This window comes from Camelina sativa, chromosome 9 (genome assembly GCF_000633955.1).
Source record: "Camelina sativa cultivar DH55 chromosome 9, Cs, whole genome shotgun sequence".
In the NCBI taxonomy this organism is placed as follows: domain Eukaryota; kingdom Viridiplantae; phylum Streptophyta; class Magnoliopsida; order Brassicales; family Brassicaceae; genus Camelina; species Camelina sativa.
In genome coordinates, this window is record NC_025693.1 from 24,460,075 (window position 1) to 24,479,648 (window position 19,574).

Genomic DNA, 19,574 nt, shown 5'->3' on the forward strand with positions numbered 1-19,574 from the left:
AATTGGAGAATATCTCACTCATCCTAGAGACATTCCTAGTCACCTTGCTGCTGCTGTTTCAGCTCAGGTAAAGCCTATACACTCTTCTACAATTCCAAAAACAAATTTTTCTTCAAAACAGTAACTTTTGTCTCACTTGATGTTTATATATAGGCAGAGTTTTTTATGACATACATCTTGACAGATGGACTGTCTGGATTTTCTTTGGAGATTCTTCAATTGGGACTTGTACTATTTGATATCATGAGATCCTGCACTTATGGAAGAGGAAAAGAGAGAACCCCTTACCTCTTTTCATTTCCATATTTTAGAGTTATCCCCACAGTTTCCTTATCGATAATGATCGGTATGATTTATGCCGTGGTCGCACCATTGATGCTCCCTTTCCTAGTTGGTTATTTCTGCCTTGGATACATTGTCTACTTCAACCAGGTCCAGATTCTCTTAAAATTCTTTTTAAGATGTGTGCATATACTACTTTACATTATTATGTTAACCATGGTTTCTTCAGATGGAAGATGTGTACGAGACTACATACGATACCTGCGGCCGATTCTGGCCATTCATTCACCATTATATCTTTGTCTCAATAATACTTATGCAAATCACAATGGTCGGTCTTTTTGGACTCAAGTCAAAGCCATCTGCAGCAATTGCTACTATACCACTCATACTGATCACTATAGCTTATAACGAGTACTGCAAGATCCGCTTCCTCCCATCATTCAAACATTTCCCTATACAGGTATATATTTATAAAAAAATTCCAAGGAAATGATGGACAGAAACAGCTCTTTTCATATACTTTGTCTGTTGTTGTGGTGCAGACAGCAGTTGAAATAGATGAAGAAGATGAAAAGAATGGGGAGATGGGAACACATTATGGTGATGCTGCGACTGCGTATAACAGGCATCAACCTTGCTTAGAGCGTGTAATAAGCTCAGCAGAAGCACCAACAAACTTGAGCCAACCATTGCTTGGAACGGAATCCATCTGAAGCTAGAGGTGAGCTGGTTAGTATATTCTACGTAGATTATGGATTTAGAAGCTTTCGACGTATACGTTCTCATTTGTTATCACTTTTAGATCAGTGAAGGCTGTATTATTAATGGCCAGATGATTTTTGTAAGTTGTTTACTGTTTTAATAAGTCCTCTTCCTTCCACCTCCTTCCACCTCGTCCTCTAATCTACAGACATCACCAACACCTTGTTTCTAAATCAGTTTGGTTTATTAAAATATATTATCCTCGTCCTCTAATGTTGTTTTGTAACTTTTGTTGATCTTTTTCCATAATCATTACAGAGAACGAGAGAGAAAGACTAAATACGATCAATGATGCAACTGTAACGGGCTAACTTAAACGACTAATTATTGTTAAGGCCCACTAATTAAGGCCTAGTAGTCTCCTTTGAGGTCGTAATCGTATCATCACGTCGAGCCAATAACACAGGAAGTCTCTAAAGCTTCCTTTAGAAGCGAACGAGGAGATCAGAAGAAGTTACATTAGATATGATAGTAACCAGATTTAAGCAGTTCTAACGCTATTTTTAAGTGTTGGACTTCATTCAATACTTTTTCATAATATGAACAAGAGTGAGTACACACGGCAAGAGAGTTAGTTGTATATAAAAGGAAAGTTGAGTATTCAAACTTCAAAGCAAGGAAACAAGAAGAGAGGAGAAGAGGAAGGGGAAAATGGCTGCCTTATCAGAGAAAGATGCTAATTAAAGCTTATCTCGACGCAAGGCCTAGATATCCCATCGATTGGTACACGAAGATTGCCGCACGGTCACAAATGTGCTTGGGATATATGTCGGAACTGGCAACTGTCAACGGTCACAAATTTGCTTGGGATATACTCCCTCCGTTTCAATATATTGGATGTTTTGAGTTTAGCACACAGATTAAGAAAAATACTTATTTAATTAAAACACTTAACTAAAGCAGTTAGAAGCAATTAAAGTAGGCAAAACGTGCTTAATCATTTTGCCCAAAAAGGCAAAAAAAAATCTCAATTAATAAAAGGAAATACTAAACGTCATTTACACAATGGAGGCAAAGTAAAATTTTGATGAATCTGAATTACTTGAAAAAAATAGAGCCAACGTTTTACATAATTGTTTTTAAACTTAAAATTCAAAATTTTTACATTGGAGCCAATGTAAATATTTTGTGAATCTGTTATGCTTATTTAAGTTTCAAAATTAGAATAGTTTCTACCTTTTATTTCACAATTCTAAATTATGATTTGAGTATGTCACTACTAAATAATGAGAATAATTTTTTGTTTGATTTAAACGAAATCCCACCAACAGAAGAAGCTTTTAGCAATGGCAATGGAGACTTTGCAGTTGTTCCAGGTATTTTTTGTTTTTTATTTTTGGCATATAAAACTGAAGTTAGTTACTGATTAATTTTTTAGTTTCTACTTTTTCTCTGTTAATTCTTCTTAATTAGTCACGTTCTCATATTCTTTGTTTGAGGATAATTTTCTAATTGTTCTATTATTCCAGTTATTTAGGCTCTTTTAAAATTAGTTACGATTTTGTTGTTACATAGTTTAACGTCATGACTTATACAGTTTAATTTCTAATTTGTTTTCTTAAATCTATCTTCTTAAAACAGAAAACGAAAATGTACAACATTCGGGACAAACCAGAAAAAATCTATCAAATGAAGAGCGATGGATGATTTTCAATGCTTTACTAATGAGGAGTAATGATGGAGTGCTTGGAAGAACTGTTACCAGAGAAGTTTCTAATTACTTTTCGGTGCCTATACTAATGGTGCAAAAGATTTGGCGAAGAGCAATAGAAACGGTTCATAATACTGGAACAGTGGATGTATCTCACCGCAGATCTATAAATTGTGGTCGCAAAAGAATCTTGATTGAGCCACACCAAGTCACTGATATTCCGCTCCATAAACGAACAACTTTGAGGTCGATGGCCATAGCTATGAATGTGAGTCTTACAACATTATTTAGACGGAAGAAAGAAGGGTTTATTCGACGTCATACCAATAGCATCAAGCCTCATTTGAAGGAAGACAATCTGAAAGGTAGACTACAATTTTGCATTTCTATGTTGGATAAACATACTATACCTCATGAACCAAAGTTTGTTGATATGTACAATATGGTGCATATCGATGAAAAATGGTTCTACATGACAAAGAAGACGGAGAACTACTATTTACTTCCGACTGAAGAAGAGCCGCTACGTACATGTCAAAGTAAGAATTACATCGGAAAAGTAATGTTTTTAGCTGCTATGGCTCGTCCAAGGTTTGACGAGGAAGGAACGGAGATATTTTCTGGAAAGATTGGAATATTTCCTTTTGTTACTATGGAGCCAGCTAAGAGACGAAGTAAAAATAGAGAAGCTGGAACTTTGGAACTAAAGGCAGCAACATCGGTCAAAAGAGAAGATATAAAAGCATGTTTGATTGAAAAGGTTCTTCCTGTTATTCATGAAAAGTGGCCAATAGAAGATCGAGGGAAAACTATCTTCATCCAACAAGATAATGCAAGAACACATATTGAATGTGGGGATAAAGATTTCCAAGAAGTTGCATCAAGTAATGGTTTTGATATCCAGTTGATGTGTCAGCCACCAAACTCACCGGATCTAAATATTTTAGATCTTGGATTTTTTAGTGCTATTCAATCGTTACAGCATAAAGAGTGTCCAAAAACCATCGAAGATCTTGTTCGTGCGGTAGAAGAGTCTTTTGAAAACTACTCTACGGAAAAGGTAAACCATATTTTCCTAACTCTTCAATTGTGCATGCAAGAGATTATGAAAGTTGGAGGATCAAACAAGTACAAAACACCACATATGAGCAAATCGGTGTTGGAAAGAGATGATCAACTTCCTATACAAATAAGTTGTGATCCTTTATTAGTCAAAAGTGTGTTGAACACACTAAATTTGTCGAACTCGTGAACTGCTCTGTTTTTTTTTTCTGAAAAATCGCTTTATGCTGTTTTGTTTTTGTTGTTGTTGTTTTTCTTTTTAATTATTATTGTCATGTGTTTGGATAATGTTAATGATCGGAGACTTCTTGTTGATTAAATTATGATTGATTTTTATTTGATTTTAAAATTTAAGATTTTGACTTAGTGGGCAGATCAATAAGATTATTCGAAATGGCAAAGATATTTTATTTAGATTATTTTTATTTTTATAGTCTTATTAGTTCCTTAAACATCGTAAGAAACCAGAAGAAAGAAACTCACATAGAACAATAGAGAAGAAAGAGAAGCTAAAAAAGACTTGGCACATAAATCTTTAACATAACCAACATAGCCTCTTCTACTTCTTTGTTGGGATCAATCGATCCTTCGTGGAAATAGATCTTTTTGTTTAAATCAAAGTTTTGAGGGTTGCTTGCACTTTTTGGTTGACTGGGTTGAGCATCTTCTTCTTCTTTGATTTTTTTTCCTTCTGATTTTTTTTTGGATCCATTTGAGTGTTTAAAAGAAATTTATTTTATTTTGATATGTAGAAGTAACAACTGTTCCGGTTTTATAGTGGAAGTAAATCTGAAAAATTAAACTTTGTCAATTGTATCGTAAGTTGTAATCTTGGAAACTAAAGACAATAAACTTTAAAGATAAAACATTTTTTTTAAAAATAAAATAGTATTAATTTTACATAGGGATAAGAAGCATCCTATATTTTGAAACACCAAATAAACCTCAAAACATCCAATATATTGAAACGGAGGGAGTATGTCTTAGGCTCTTAGCATCTGGAAACAAAATCTGAAAACCTTCCATTACTTGTAAGAACTTACGGTAAAACCTCTTTGAATTAATAAACGATATAAATTAATAAAATTTGTCGGTTCCGAGTCGGGTCAATGTAAAAAATAACAAAATTTAATAAAATAATAAGATAATTTTTTTTTTAAAACCTCCATGTGAAATATGATCCCAATAATATTATAAATTAATAATCATGTAAATTTTACATATATATATATATATGGGCAATTGACAAAAATAGCACATTTTTAAGTTTTTCTTCCATAATTAGCATATGTTTTTAAATGTTCCAAAACTAGCACACATTTATATATCATTAATTTAGGAAAAAAATAAATTATCAATAAATTAAAGTTTATGTCGTTTCCTCTCTGCTTACACCGACACGATTCATCCCTTACCCAGATTTCAATATGAACACCACCCACGAATCGGTAACTAGACACGAAGAGCGAAAATATATGTGTTATTCTCAGGCACAATCGAATTGAGACGGCTCCGCGTTTGAATCGAGACGTCTCCGTGTTTGAATCGAGGCGTCTCCGCGTTTGAATCGAGACTTCTCCGCGTTTGAGCAGCTGGGCGTTAGCTTCTCTCTCTCTCTCTCTCTCTCTCTCTCTCTCTCTCTCTCTCTCTCTCTCTCTCTCTCAAATTGTTGAATTCACTTTTTTGAACTGGTTAGACTTGCTTATCGTCTTGTATCATGTGCAGCATCTTAGTCTTGGCTTTTATGAATCATCAACTACGATTTTTCTCTCTGTTTACACTGTCATTGATTATCACTGAATTGTGAAATTCTTCTAAGAATGGAATTTTATTTGTTTTCTTAGTTCGCAGTCCAAAGCAGAGAAGAAGATCCTTATAGTTGAGGAACTTGAGCGGGAGAAGAAGAAGAAGGAAGAGAAGGTTTGACTTCTGATTTCTTACAAAAAATTTCTTGGTTACAGCTTATTTAACACTTACAATCTCATAGTCTATTGTGGTTGAGATTGTGTTCAGTCAAGAGAGTGCTTAGATTGTGTTCAAAGGTAACTGCGAATCTGTGGGATTTAACTCTTACGGGGAGGTTCATTAGGAGAATCAGCAACTGTTGCAGCAAAAAAATATACGATGTCACTTGGTCGTGATACTGGTGAACTTCAGGAAGGATTACACGAAATTCAGGAAGGATTCTTAGAACTTCATGATGACCTTCATAACAAATTTAGATTTCAGGATGACTTACATAAAAATTCTGGATATTGGTAAACACTAGGGTAACACATAAATGATACCATTACCCTTTACTAATGGAGTTTTCTTTCTATGTTTTATATATTTTTTTAGTAATGCTGAGTTTTTTTGTTGAACTTTTCTTTGTTTCATGAATTCAAATTTATTTTCATAAAATCATTATTTATAGATGGTTCCTTGATAGATTGTAGATTACCTTTTCATGTTCTTGTAACTTGGGAAACCAACAACATCTATCATTACTACAGAACGTTTAAACTTTTGTTGATAACCCAGTTATATTACACTATGGAACCTATTTTTATGCACAATAAAATATTTAGGAAGGATATCTCGTATTTTAGTAAGACCTTCATAAAAATAAAATAAAACATCATGCTAGATATTCTTATTTTCTACCTTTGTTGTAAAACACCAATATGTGCACCAAATCAAATTATTATACATCATTAATGGAGTAATATGTGAATGTGATACAATAAGGCACAAAACACATATAAAGAAATTTAAAAACACATTTTTAAAATATTTAGGAAGGATTCAATAGCTTTTAGGAAGGCATTCTTGAAATTTAGGAAGGCATTCCATAATGACCTTAACTTTTATGAAGGTCTTCCTAATTGTCTGAAACCAACATCTATTTGAACATTTTCTTCAGGTGTGGGTTCACCACTGTAAAATATCAAAATGTTCAATTTTCTTGTTGTCAAGTGTATTAAAGTACCTGCACTCACACAACAAATGACAAGCATATCAAGACATATCGACAAGCATATGAGAAAATCAAATATAGGTACATACAATGCAGCTCCTTGAAAGTGGACGCACTTACCTTTTTCTTAGTGCAACATGAAATTTGAGTTCCTTATCTGTCACATAAATCAAGAATCAACCTGATTTTTATGCACAATAAACTCAGTTGAGCAATGCTTAGCATCTGTTCCAAAATCAACCTGAAGAAATCAAGAGAGACAGAGAGAGAGAGATGTATCAGTTTTCACAAGTATGATCAAAGTCAACAGAATAGTGTTTTACTCAATGTTCCATCATAATTATCAAATACAAACCTCATAGGCGCTCATATCATAGAACCTCGTAGGCGCTCATACAAACCTCATAGGCACTTAAATCTTTTCAGGAAATCCTTCACGAATATGAATTATGTACCAATATGAATTTCAGGAAAGCCAATATGAATTTCATGAAAGCCTTCATGAAGCGTCACTTCCAATAATCGTGATTGTGTTTTGCAATGGAACAGAGCGTCACTTCCAATAATCAGTTCCTCGATGCTCCATCGTAAGGGTCACAAAAGATTGAAAACGTAATTAAATTTATCCCACTCAATTCTGAAACTTTAAACCATAACAATTCCAACAAAACAGAAAGCTTAATACACATATAGATATAACAATCCAACAAAACAGAGAGCTTAATACACATATAGATACAACAATCCAACAAAACAGAGAGCTTAATACACATAGATTATGAATCCAAGAATCATAGATTAGACGGTTTGGTGGTCCGTACAGTCCCACTATAGCAATGAAGGTCACCTTTGCCGAGTCCATTTTCGCGGTCGTGGCGGTGGGAATTCGCAGGGCTGAAACGACGGTGGTGGTGGCAGAGGAAAAAAGAGGAGGTTTGACGATGAGGTCGGAAGATGAGATCTCAACGTGGATCTAATGGAGCTGGAGAAGCTTCAGTCGTCGATCGATTTGGCAAGTAATTGAAGTTTTAGTCGATTGTTTTGGCACTTAATTGAAAAGATATGAGATCAGAAATGAAGATCTCAGATCAGAATCTTCATCGCAAGCTTGGTCGGAGCTATGACTCTAAAATTGTTGAGGACGAAGGCGAAGTAAAAGCCCAGAAAGAATAATAATTGTATAATTAATAAAGCCCAGAAATAATAATATTTCTCTCTATTAATTACTCAGTATTAAGAAATACTAGTTTTGGAACATTCTAGCGTGTGTGCTAGTTTTGGAACAAAAACCCAAATGTGTGCCATTTTAGGGTATTTCTCTATATATATATGCTTTTATAATCATATATTGTTTAAAATTTAATTTTCTCCTAGAGCTCATATCTATAAAACAATTGTTATGTTGTAGATTCAAACTGTAACAATATAAAATACTCTATAACATGTCATAAAAATAGCTAAATCTTTTTGAAGTTTTCAATTTCTAGATATGCATCATTTTCATTTTGATAGCTTTATAAGCTATTAAAATACGACAATTGATATTATTATTCAAGAATTTAAATTTATGTATATAAGTGAATTGGTTTATAGTATTTGTAATTTATTGTCAATAACTTTTTCTAAATACTACAAATTCACTTCTAAAACCATAAAATTAATAATATTTGAAAGTCTAATCTTATTTTGCTAAAATTGTCTCAAAACATAATTTTAAGAATTTTGAAAAATTAAAATATATATCTATAAATTAATAATTTATACTATAGATAAATTTATAGATAAATTAATATCACTATAAATTAATAAAATATCATTGTTCCAATATTATTAATTTTTAGAGGTTTTAGTGTAGTATGATTTGTGTGATACGGCGATTATGCTGATAAATCCAGCAACAAGATTACGGAGTACTAATTAATTTACTTAATAAGGATGGCTCTTTTGTTTCATCATGATTATTAGTCTATAGATAAGTCAAATTTGGTGGCGGCATATTGATCTTTGTTATTCACCCTAGAGATTAATAAACACCAAAACCTAATCATACAATCAAAATCGGAAACAACATTTTAGAATGATTTTTTTTTAACGTTCACAAGTATTTTTTAAAAAAAAGATTTATTAATTCTTTTTTTTTTGTCACGAAGATTTATTAATTCTATAAATATAATTTAATTGGTGGTGGTCTTTTGGATTTGTGGGTGTATACATCCAACGGTTGATCTAAGAGTCAAATTGAAAATCAGGATTCATATTGGGAAAAGTACTACTCATGGAAAATGTTGTTTGGTGGACCATATCGATGTAAAGGAACCACCAGTGATGGTAATATATAGTATTATTTTTACACAAGGAGTTCATTTCTCAAACAGTCAACTTCCTCTATTATCGTATGGAAGACTGGACACTCATTTCAATGAATATCATACATCAGTTCTGGAAGAAAGGGCCAATTCACACTTATATGAATTGGGTTGAAGATCAGATCTTACTATTTGGGTCAGTATTTGCTTTGATATTTAAACTGTTAATATGAAGCTTTTGTTGCTGCGGTTACTTATTATTATCCAATTTTTTAAATTGACAGGAATGGAAAAGTCAATAAGATGTGCTACTCTACATTTTGCATCTAATGCGGACCACATTGTTGCAAAGGAACAACATATGATGGTAAGAAGATAATTTTTGCTCAAGAAATTCCGCATTGACAATTCTTCTTCTGTAAAATGGTTGGGTGAATTTGGTACATAATCAATCCAAAATCACCAACAAAGAATATAGCATACTATATAAAAATAATTAGAAAACTAAGATAAGGGGTAGAGAAAATTACTATTTTGGTATTTTGATGGTTTGGTGATAGTGATGGCGGGTGGTGGGTGAACGAAGATTGTGTTGGTAAGGGATGGTGGTGCTGAATAAATGATAAAATCTTATATTTTATAGCTTATACTGAGAATATACTAGTATTTTTGCTGCATTTTTCACAAATAAATCCTTATTTTGGAAATAATTACCATTGATTTATCCAAAAAAAAGGAAATAATTACCATTGAATACTAATACATTTAATATTAGTTACCAAAATTTCAAAATCAATTATAAATATATGATTTCTTTTCACTTTTATTTAAATTATTTTGAATAATAATATAATACATTTAGTTAATAGAAATGGAAGTGCATTATGTTGATGCTGCGACTGCTTATAACAGGCACCATTAACCAACTTTGCTTAGAGCGTGTAAGCTCAGCGGAATCACCAACAAACTTGAGCCCACCGTTGCTTGGCACATACTCCATTTGAGGCTAAAGGTGAAACTGTTTTGAAACCTTGTCTTCTTAAATCATGGATGATATCTCTAGGATTTTGAAGCGTCTCCACACGTATATCCTCATGTGTTGTCACTTTGGATCAGTGAAGGCTATATATATGGCCAAGTGATTGTTGAGAAAAACGAGTTACTTTGACAAATGCTGAATGTTTTTTACACATTAATTAGTTTGGTTATTACATTTTTTTCCATATATATATATGGAATATGTATTTGGAATATGTATTCACAAACTGGAAAAACATAATTTTGCAGAGAATTTATCAGATTCATTCAAATCTCAAGTCTTTTTATGTGTCCTTTTACAACTCTGGAAAGAGTCTAGACTCTAAAGGTAGTAAATGGTGGCATGCTGAACTAACATTTGATCAAACTCTGGTGATCTTTTGCCCTGTCTCTTCTTTGCGAGTCCTAGATTTTAGGCATAATCACCGTTGATATGTTCCAATCTTGTAGAACAAATTTTGCTAGGCTTGTGATTATAGCTAATGTATGAGTTTACTGAAAGTGGTAGTTTGCAGTAGAAACGGTGTGGACAGTTTAGCAAAAGCAGATTTGGAGTCCCAAACCAAACTACTACAGCGGGAAGAATTAACAATGTAATGATCTTTGAAATGCTAGTGGGACGTCTTACAAGCTTACAACCCCCTCATGTATTTTTCTTCAACCCTACAATATACTTCTTTTCTTCATCCCACTTCCCGCATATCCATTCACATTTTTTCTCTAGATGCCTCATCTTTTCCTCGTGACCATTATCAGTCCAGATCCTTGTCTCTCTCCCTCTCATTTCTTTTCCAAGCTTTTTTATTACTTTTGTCAGAAGCTGTTGGATAACAGAGATCATTTCGTTGATGAGTTTTAAAATTTTAAGAAAGGAGACAATTAATCAAAAGTCTTTAAGAGTAAAAAGGAGGAAAGGGACATGATTTTGATTACCTTTATTTCCATCTCAATAGATGTTTTCAAACTGTCCTGACTTGTTGGGTTGTTGTTGACATTTTCACCATTGGCAATAATAGCTTTCTCCCTCAACTTCTCTGTGTCTTTAAATTTCCTCAGCAGATCATGTACTGTTTTGCTGTTGCTACTTTTTGGAATTCTACTTTGACTGTATTTGAACTGATTGATTTTGTAAAATGGTAAAGTAAGTATAAAGGCCAGTTGACGATATAAACTAATGACTATTAAAGTAAACAGTGACCTGAGTCAAGAAACAATTCATCCCAGCTTATTTTTGTGTGATGAATTGTTTCTTGACTCAGGTCACTGTTTTCCATATGGATTGGTCTTTCTTCTATCTGTTGTAGTATCCTCTTCTCTTGGGCCAAGCTTTTACAACTGTGCAGCATTGAGAATTGCTTGCACTAAGGCATGAGGGCTAATTACTCTCTTTTCTTTGTTTGTTTGTATAGTGAAAAACAAAATGTTATTGATTTGGTTATGAGGACTTACGTAGTCAGGCCTTTCTACTCCTCTTTCTGTTTCTTCTGCTTTATTCATTTTGTCAAGATTATTCTGCAGTTGCTCTCGCAGTTTCTTGTAATATATGATAGCGTTTCCAGCCTGGCCACTGCGATAGTTTGAATGTTTTGCGTCGATGTAGAACCTAAACCTGTTTGACTGCTCAAAAAAGTTTATTATCTAGTATAACTGATCTTGTAATAAGCTTTTTTGAAACAGTACAAGTACTCATTATTCTGTTATATTTAGATGCTTACTCGGGTTTCTATGTAATTCTCATAGGTGTGTTGATAATCCCTCTCGAGCTTTTTGAGTCGCTTCTCAGCTTTGGAAACTGACATGTGCACAACCTGATCAGCGTCTGGTGACACCTTGTCATGGTAAAATATCCCTAAACCCTTTTCATCATAGTTGCCTCCAATACCACTAAAGTTGGAGATTTTGCTGGTGTCGTTTAGCTGAGTAGAAGCTTCCATGTCACTGATTTTCAAGAATTTCTAAAGCTTCTCCTAAGTATCATTTGAAAGCATTGCTCTTTTTGTGTTCTTATAGGAACGAAGAATATCATAGCTTTGAATGAAGCAACCTATCAAACAATTGATTGTCCAAACTCTTGCACCCCACGCCAAGTAAGTCAACGGCTCCTCCTTGAAGAAATTTTCTTTTATACAGTATATTTATACTTTAGGCATCCATCTGTGATTACTAGCGATAGCGATAAGATGATGTCTTGATTAAAAGATTATTGGAAGGAATAAACTCCCGGAGGCATAAAATATTAAAGAAATGCTTGAATTCAATGTGATCATATGAAACAGAGGAAGTCATAGTTTTGACCAAAAGCCACACCACCAAAGTCAATGGCTTTTGGTCAAAAGAGTTATGAATATAAGCCACGTTATTTGTAAGATAACCCATGGATGCATCAGATGCAAGGAAATGATTAATATGATAGTCTTAAATTTATATGATAATATGGTAGTTATTACTTAGAATCAGTTGTCTTGGTAACATTTGTTAACTTTTTTCATAGAAAGCATTCAAAAAAGAGTTTAATATATCACACTAAAGGTTTTTCTTAGGGGACTTGGTCTAAAGTCATAGTTTGACAAAAGCAGCTTCAGATATCGCATCCTAATCCAGAAGGCTTTTAAGTTTATTCTGAGAATATATGGTTAGTTGTTTAATAGAATTTCTTTGTTCATAGCCAATGATACAATAGCGAGAATGATTTGGTTGCTTATTATATTGATCTGGAAAGGAAATATTGTAATATACATCTTATAGAGGAGAGGTGAATCATAAAAGGAATCATCAATGTGATTTTACAACATGATAGCTTATCATCAGTTCATCATCCATACACATATATAGGCGCCTTGCTTCTATTCTTTGGAATAGATCTTTGCATGTGTCTTAGAAGTAGCTCTCTGAAGTTATCCTTTTCGGCAGCCTTTTCTTTGTGAAGCAGTTTTGTGCCTCGCCCTGAAACTTTTCTTCAGATCGAGCAAGTGTTTCTTTTCTGCATCACGTTTCTCACCTATGCATTTACATTTTTCCTGTAGAACCCTCACTTTGTCGGTGTACCCTTTTTCATTTTTTCTTGCAAAGTGTATTCTGTCTTGCAAAATGTTCTCTGTCTCCTTTCTCTCTTTCTCAAATTCTCTGATTACCTTCGTCAGAATCTAGTGGCAAAACAAACATCATCACATTTCTTTGGTTTTAAGAAACAAGCCCATGTTAGTAAAGAGTTAGAAATATGTGCTTTGTATCTTCATTACCTTTATTGTGACACTTGTAGAATCTTTCATATCGTCCAGACTCGTGCGGTTGCCCGTTAGTGCACCATTGGAAATAGCCTTTTCTGTCAACTTCTGTACCTCTTTAACTCTCCTCAATAGATCATGCATAGATTTCTTGCTGCTATTCTGTGGAATTATTCTGTGAATCCACCTGAACTGATTTTATCATAAGATGGAGAAGTAAATATCCAAAAGCTCATTTATGATAATTAACTAAGAGGGGCTTTCAGTAGGAGTAGCGCGTGGTACCTCCCGCTTAATTCTTTTGAGGTCAACTGTTTCTTGACTCAGGCCATCAGTGTATTGCTCTTTGTTTTCTGCTTTTAGCTGTTGCAGTACCATCTTTTCTTGTGCCAAGCTTTTACAACCGTGCATCAAGAAGAACTGCTTACACTGAGAACAGAACAATTGTAATTGTTTGTTCATAAAGGCAGGAAGCTGATTAATTTTCTAATTCTAGTAATTGTGTGTACGGTGAACAACAAAATGATATTGACTGGGACATACGTTTGTATGTGGTTCTCTTCCTCTTTGTGATGCTTCTTCTGTATTCAGCTTGTCAAGAACATTCTGCAGTTGCTCCACTAAATGTTCGCTGTGATAAATACAGTAGCCAACCCAGCGACTGTGATGTCCTGGATGCTGTAAAACAGTGTAGTACCTATACCTTTCTGTCTGTACATAAAGTTCATTATCTTGTAAAATTGGCCTCTAAAAGTTTCTAATAACACTCCAAATAATCACTTATTTTGCTCTGTATAGATGCTTACTTGTAGTTCTGTGTACTTCTGATAGGTGTGTTGATTATCTTGCTCGAGTTTTTGCAATCGCTTCTTTGCATCTGCATATGAAGAATGCCCAAATGGACCAGGATATGCTGACACCAAGTTGCAGGAAAGTTTCTCGGATCCTTTTTTATTATAGTTGCATCCAATACCAACAGCTTCCTGACCAGCGGCTTCTAGATTTTCCATAGCTTCTTCTGAGTGTTAAATGTACTTTAGCAAGCAAGTTTTTTATATGAAAGCCTTCTTCTCTTGACTATTCATATATTTTTAAAGTCCCTATAATTCTTGATACCAAACTTCATCACTCTTAACCACTGCGCATCCACTCTCACTAACCCAAATCTAACGTCAATCAAGAGTGATTCTATAAATGGTACATAGTTCCAAGTTTTCGAACAACAACAGGAGCAGAGAGAGTATATGTTTAGCGTAATCATGTATCTTCTAAATTCTTCTTATCTGTCGCTATGCTTCCCTCTCCGAGATACTTCATGTCCCATTTCATAAATCTGATCTACTGGTTCAGCAGTTTCTCTTCCTAAGTTTTAAGAAAGAAAGTTCCTATATCTAAAATTTGTCGTACTCTTTTTTTAGGAAACTTAGTACAAATACACTAATAATAAGCTGAAAAGGCATTAAAGAAAACAGCTGAAAATACTCTGGTTTTGAACTTATTAAGACTTACAAAGTCATTACACTAATAAATATCCTTGATAAGCATTATAAATAACACATGGCATGGTTTCTTTTTCACCATTCACTCGATCGGAAACACACACTTAGGCAGCCAATCCTCGCTGTTGCACAACGAGCCGTATGGGCCATATAGATCATATTCCACTCTTTTGGGGAGTTTTTGACCAGCGTACCTACATCTGCCGTTTCGTCTTTCTGTCTCCGAGTCTCACCGTCCGGTTAAACACAAGCTTTCCCGGGGTAGAGGACTTGTCAACCGCAAAATAACCTGAAGCATTGCAATCCATTCAGTGTTGATATTTAGGATTAGAAAAAGAAAAAGAAAAAAATACATAGGAAAACTGAAAACAAATATACCTAGCCTTTCAAACTGGAATGTGTCCCCGACCACAGCATCTTTAATGGTTGAAAGAGCATAGGCATCAGAGACTACCACTTTGGAGTTGGGGTTAATGTCGGTGAGCCAACCATCACCGAGTTCAGCTGGATTCTGTTACGGTTAAAGCCATTAGTTTTTTAGCTCGCTCCTATTTAACCAGAAATTACAAGTACAATGAACAAATTACCTCAGAATTAAAGAGTTTCTCAAATAACCGGACTTCAACCTTTAAGGGCTCCTCTTTTCCAGGTGAAGATGCAGCGACCCAGTGTAGAGCTCCCTGCAGACAAAGGACAACGGACATGACTTATAAGTGCCGCCAAGCAATTGCAGTAATTTATGGAGATGGTCAAAGAAGGGACCTTCAGCTTTGTCTTAAGCTCAGGATAATACACCGCATGAATCTCACGAACAGTCTCCTTGTCATCAGCAAAGACAACGTTGGTGCACTTGATTTGAAAAGCGTATCTGCATACAGCGGAAAGCGTACTGAGTCTCAGATCAATCATACTCTATGCCAAAGTGGTAACGATTAGCGTGTATATCATACCTAAGCCGTACTGATTTACCGGGAGCAAGTCCATAGTAATTTTTTGAATCTTCCTTTCGGAAGTCAGACTGCTCAATGTATACAACTCTAGAGAACGGAACCTATATCCAAGGGAAAAAGATCAACAAAATAGTAAACATCTCACCCGTGTGCACAAACAGTTGGTACTTTGTCAAACTTAGTTCACCTTGTAAAACGCCGAGGGATCATTCCTCCCAGTATCAGGCCACTTCTCCGCATCAATCTCTATAACCTTGCCTGGTTCCATATTCGTAATGACCACCTTAAGAGGATTCAACACCACCATGGTGCGGGGAGCTGTTATATTCAACTCCTCTCTAATATGGTGCTCAAGACGACTCACATGTATCATGCTACCGTCACTACAGCAAACAACAATAGATAGCGGGCAGTTTGAATGTAAAAAGTTAAACATATGCCAAACTGTATGAAGTCATTTCATTGATATATATATATATATATATGGCAAACCTTCTGGTAATTCCAAGTCCTCGTATAAATGCATTAATTGATGTTGGAGTTACACCTCTCCTCCTCAAGCCAGCAAGTGTCAAAAGGCGTGGATCATCCCAACCATCAACGTACTTGTTTGTCACAACGTAGTTCAGCTGCAGCAAAAGAAAACAAATGATCCAACCAGCATGATTCAGTGCAGAGAATGCTCAAAGGTTTTAAAATTGGCATCGTAGGTATCTCACCAACCTTACGCTTGGACATTACAGTGTTTGTGACATTCAGCCGTGAGTATTCCCACACGTACGGCATGTAGAGACCCAGGGAATGTAATAACCAGTAGTATGAAGCACGCCGGGTTTCAAATTCAAGTGTACAGAGCTACGCAAAAAGAAAATTTTCAGAAACCACGGAAGCAGATTATTTTCAGATATGCAGATGATTCAGATAGAGATTCAGATACTAAGTGTGAATCACGAAGTGCAGCATTCAAAAAGTCATGGGCTATATATTCAACAGCCAAAAGGGTTAGAAAGGGACAAACCGAATGCGTTATATTCTCAAGAGAATCAACAATGCAGTGTGCAAAATCATTAGTCGGATAAATACACCACTTGTCACGAGCATGAGGATGAGGTGTGAACTGCAACGCCATAAAAACAAAGGTCAGTAAGCTAAAAAGACTTGGGAGTACCTATACGTAACCAGAGATGAATCTAGTTTCACTTGCCTTTATATGGTAGGCAATAAGGTCAAACATATTATAATTATCATTTTGCATGTCTTGTTTCATTCTAAGTGTTGCGTGACCTTCCTCAATCAGTCCTCGTCTCATTTCGTCAAAAAGCATTAGGGATTCTTCGATAGGCCTTTCTCTCCAGGGGCTGTTTATTTTCTTCTCTCTGTACTCTTTTATCTCCTCGGCGTTCTGGAAGAAGATGGAAAAATTCTTGGATAGAATTAAATCTTGGAACAAAAGCATGAAAATCAATTGAAAAAGAAAAAGTCGACTAAACCTGATGATCAACATAAGCGTGGCCTGTTTGAATCAACTCCACTGCAAAATTGTACAGTTCTTGGAAATAATCACTGGTGTACGTAATCTAGAAGCAAACAATGGGGGATGTCACATGAATTTCCAATTGTAAGAGTAAGCTAATCGTACAGCAGAAAATAAAAATACCTTGAAGGGTTCCCAACCCATCCATTTAACAATTTCTTCAATGTGATTAATGTGCTCTTTCTTCTCGGCCTCGGGGTTTGTATCATCATACCTTTAAAATCAGAATTTTAAAGAAGGCAATAAGAAAAAAAGAAGGAAAACATGTAAGAGGCCCAAGTAGAAAGCGGGAGAGGTTTTATAACCTTAGATAACAGCAGCCCCCTCGGTTCTTTGCAAGACCAAAATTAGCAAACATAGCCTGAAAATACAACAAATTAATAAATGACCATGAAAAAAATGTGGGCGTGGGGAAATGACGAAATAGCAAGAGTATATATATATTCTACCATAGCATGTCCAATATGTAGATAGCCATTTGGTTCAAAGGGGAAGCGGGTATAAACTTTCCCTCCAGTCACCTTGAGATGTTTGTGAAGCAGTTCCTTGGTATTTTTGCATCTGAGCACAGAGCCGTCACTGAAAAGGACTTTGGTGTGAGCCTGAGAATGTAAACGAAAAGGAACGTCAGACAACAACCAACATATTTGCCACAAAGAAAGAAGTTCACATCATTCATGTTGGCATCTTCCAAGCGATTTCTCTTCCCAGCATATTAAAAGGCAAGTAAATACAACAGACCATATCACTCAATCAGCACAAAGATGGAAATTAAAAAAAAAAAAAAATGAGGTGAGTTACCAGGAAATTTTTGCCTGGCTGAGGGAATCTAGAGTAGGGATTGAGCTCGTATTCGGATGGACTTGCGACAGCTTCCAAAGAATGATGGTCCATCTTGTACAGAGGGCACAGAAATGAAGTATCAAGATGGAAGAATACACAGAAGAAGATACATTGAAAATGAGAGGAAACCGGGGCTCACCTCTTCTACTCTGGGAGGCTTTACGTTGTCAGCAGCAGTTCTCGGGCCGAGCAATTCAAACATTTTTGCTTCTATGACTGTCTGTCACAAAACACAGACGGGGACAAGATAAGAAAAGCTAGGACAACATACATGTGGTTGGCAAGGAACATAGGGGATGAGATCACCTTGACAGTCGAGGGATCTGCCCATGGCAGATATCTGAGGACATGTCCGATATATTCACCCACTATACCACAACAACACAATAGAAAAAACGAAACATTGTAAGTAAGCTGGTTGACCAAATGGCAACTCCTGAAAGAGATAGAAAAGTAAAGAGAAACAAACTAATAAGCTAACCATTAGTTCGGTAACGGAGCGCCAATATGGTAGTCAAATTCTGTTGAAAGATATGTTCGACTATTTCTTCAATATCTGCTAGGGAAACCTCAACCCCTGTACCAAAACCACCATAAATGGGAAGAAGGAAAAAAAAAAGTCCATATATGTTACAAAAAAAAAAAGAAGCGTCCCTACCTACACCACACGCCTCCTCAAATTCAGTGAGGTTAAAGTCCTTATTATCCAGAAAGGAATATGCAGCATCCAACTGGGCTCGAGTTTTAATCTGCGAGGGAATGGTAAACAGTGTTAGCCAGAATAATCGCAACCAAAGAAAGGGCGGTTTGTGGCAGAAAACATTAGCTCGCTCAACCTTAGAAGAGGCAATGTAGTTGAGCAATGTAGGACGATGCACAAGAGCCTTCCCATAGTACGTAGTGGCGACCTGTATTACCAATTATATTGACGAATATTACTGTGTAGTAGGGCATGGCTGGAAAAACAGTAAAATTGAGGTTTGGATTGTATACAAAAGATATCTCACCGTGTGCAAAAGATATCCAATAGTTCGGTCGCAGCCACCACTGACACCAGCCTGTGCATATAATCCAATTGAGGAGACAAGGGATCACATTACAACAATGTCAAAGAAGAATTGTATCTATAAGAATCAGGAAGGAGAAATAACCAAAAAAAAAAAACAAAATTTGAAACTGGAACAGATTTAGCGAAAAACGGAGACTCTCGATAATTTAGGGTTCTATGCGATAGAAGAGGGAAGAAGGAGACCTGGTGGATGACGGCAATTAGATCGGAGGTGATCTTGCTGCTATTTCCGATGGTGTTCTTAACAGTTCGTTCGTCCAAACTAATCTTGCGGAAGAGCTCGAGAGGGTTGTCGTCTTTATGAACCATGGCCGCCGGAGAGACGCCTTAGGGTTTGATGTTTTCTAATTAATTAATCTGCTCCTTTCGCGCCACTACGAATTTTTTTTTTC

The 19,574-nt window shown here is 35.5% G+C and overlaps 4 protein-coding genes across 6 annotated transcripts in view; 2 read left to right on the forward strand and 2 right to left on the reverse strand.

Moving 5' to 3' along the window:
• LOC104712053 (CSC1-like protein At3g54510) overlaps window positions 1-1,251 on the forward strand; it is a 4,105-nt gene extending 2,854 nt beyond the window's left edge. Inside the window, exons 8-11 of one of the 2 annotated variants that reach the window (XM_019229474.1) lie at window positions 1-67; window positions 154-432; window positions 512-745; window positions 828-1,251. In XM_019229474.1, the coding sequence (XP_019085019.1) occupies window positions 1-67; window positions 154-432; window positions 512-745; window positions 828-998 (751 nt within the window). In that variant the 3' untranslated portion in view covers window positions 999-1,251. The remainder of the gene's footprint in view (window positions 68-153; window positions 433-511; window positions 746-827) is intronic. The other variant, XM_010428855.2, reaches the window with a different exon arrangement.
• On the forward strand, window positions 2,712-5,789 carry LOC104715665. The gene is made up of 3 exons (XM_010433056.1): window positions 2,712-3,758; window positions 5,612-5,680; window positions 5,748-5,789. Exons 1-3 carry the CDS (start codon window positions 2,712-2,714, stop codon window positions 5,787-5,789), a joined length of 1,158 nt encoding a protein of 385 aa, XP_010431358.1.
• On the reverse strand, window positions 10,196-12,080 carry LOC104712054. The gene is made up of 4 exons (XM_010428856.2): window positions 11,779-12,080; window positions 11,513-11,680; window positions 10,997-11,179; window positions 10,196-10,883 (listed from the first exon to the last, which is right to left on the reverse strand). Exons 1-4 carry the CDS (start codon window positions 11,995-11,997, stop codon window positions 10,707-10,709), a joined length of 747 nt encoding a protein of 248 aa, XP_010427158.1. The 5' UTR covers window positions 11,998-12,080; the 3' UTR covers window positions 10,196-10,706.
• On the reverse strand, window positions 14,869-19,515 carry LOC104715666 (glutamine--tRNA ligase, cytoplasmic-like). 2 transcript variants are annotated; one of them, XM_019230221.1, is made up of 22 exons: window positions 19,366-19,515; window positions 19,121-19,171; window positions 18,950-19,021; window positions 18,772-18,862; window positions 18,595-18,690; window positions 18,420-18,481; window positions 18,210-18,333; window positions 18,072-18,142; window positions 17,741-17,872; window positions 17,576-17,661; window positions 17,394-17,484; window positions 17,227-17,313; window positions 16,941-17,138; window positions 16,755-16,853; window positions 16,460-16,591; window positions 16,229-16,365; window positions 15,924-16,119; window positions 15,737-15,837; window positions 15,549-15,654; window positions 15,374-15,466; window positions 15,165-15,297; window positions 14,869-15,075 (listed from the first exon to the last, which is right to left on the reverse strand). In XM_019230221.1, exons 1-22 carry the CDS (start codon window positions 19,489-19,491, stop codon window positions 14,981-14,983), a joined length of 2,379 nt encoding a protein of 792 aa, XP_019085766.1. In that variant the 5' UTR covers window positions 19,492-19,515; the 3' UTR covers window positions 14,869-14,980. The 2 variants fall into 2 exon arrangements, with proteins under 2 accessions (XP_019085766.1, XP_019085767.1); XM_019230222.1 differs by having other exon boundaries at window positions 17,576-17,631; window positions 17,720-17,872.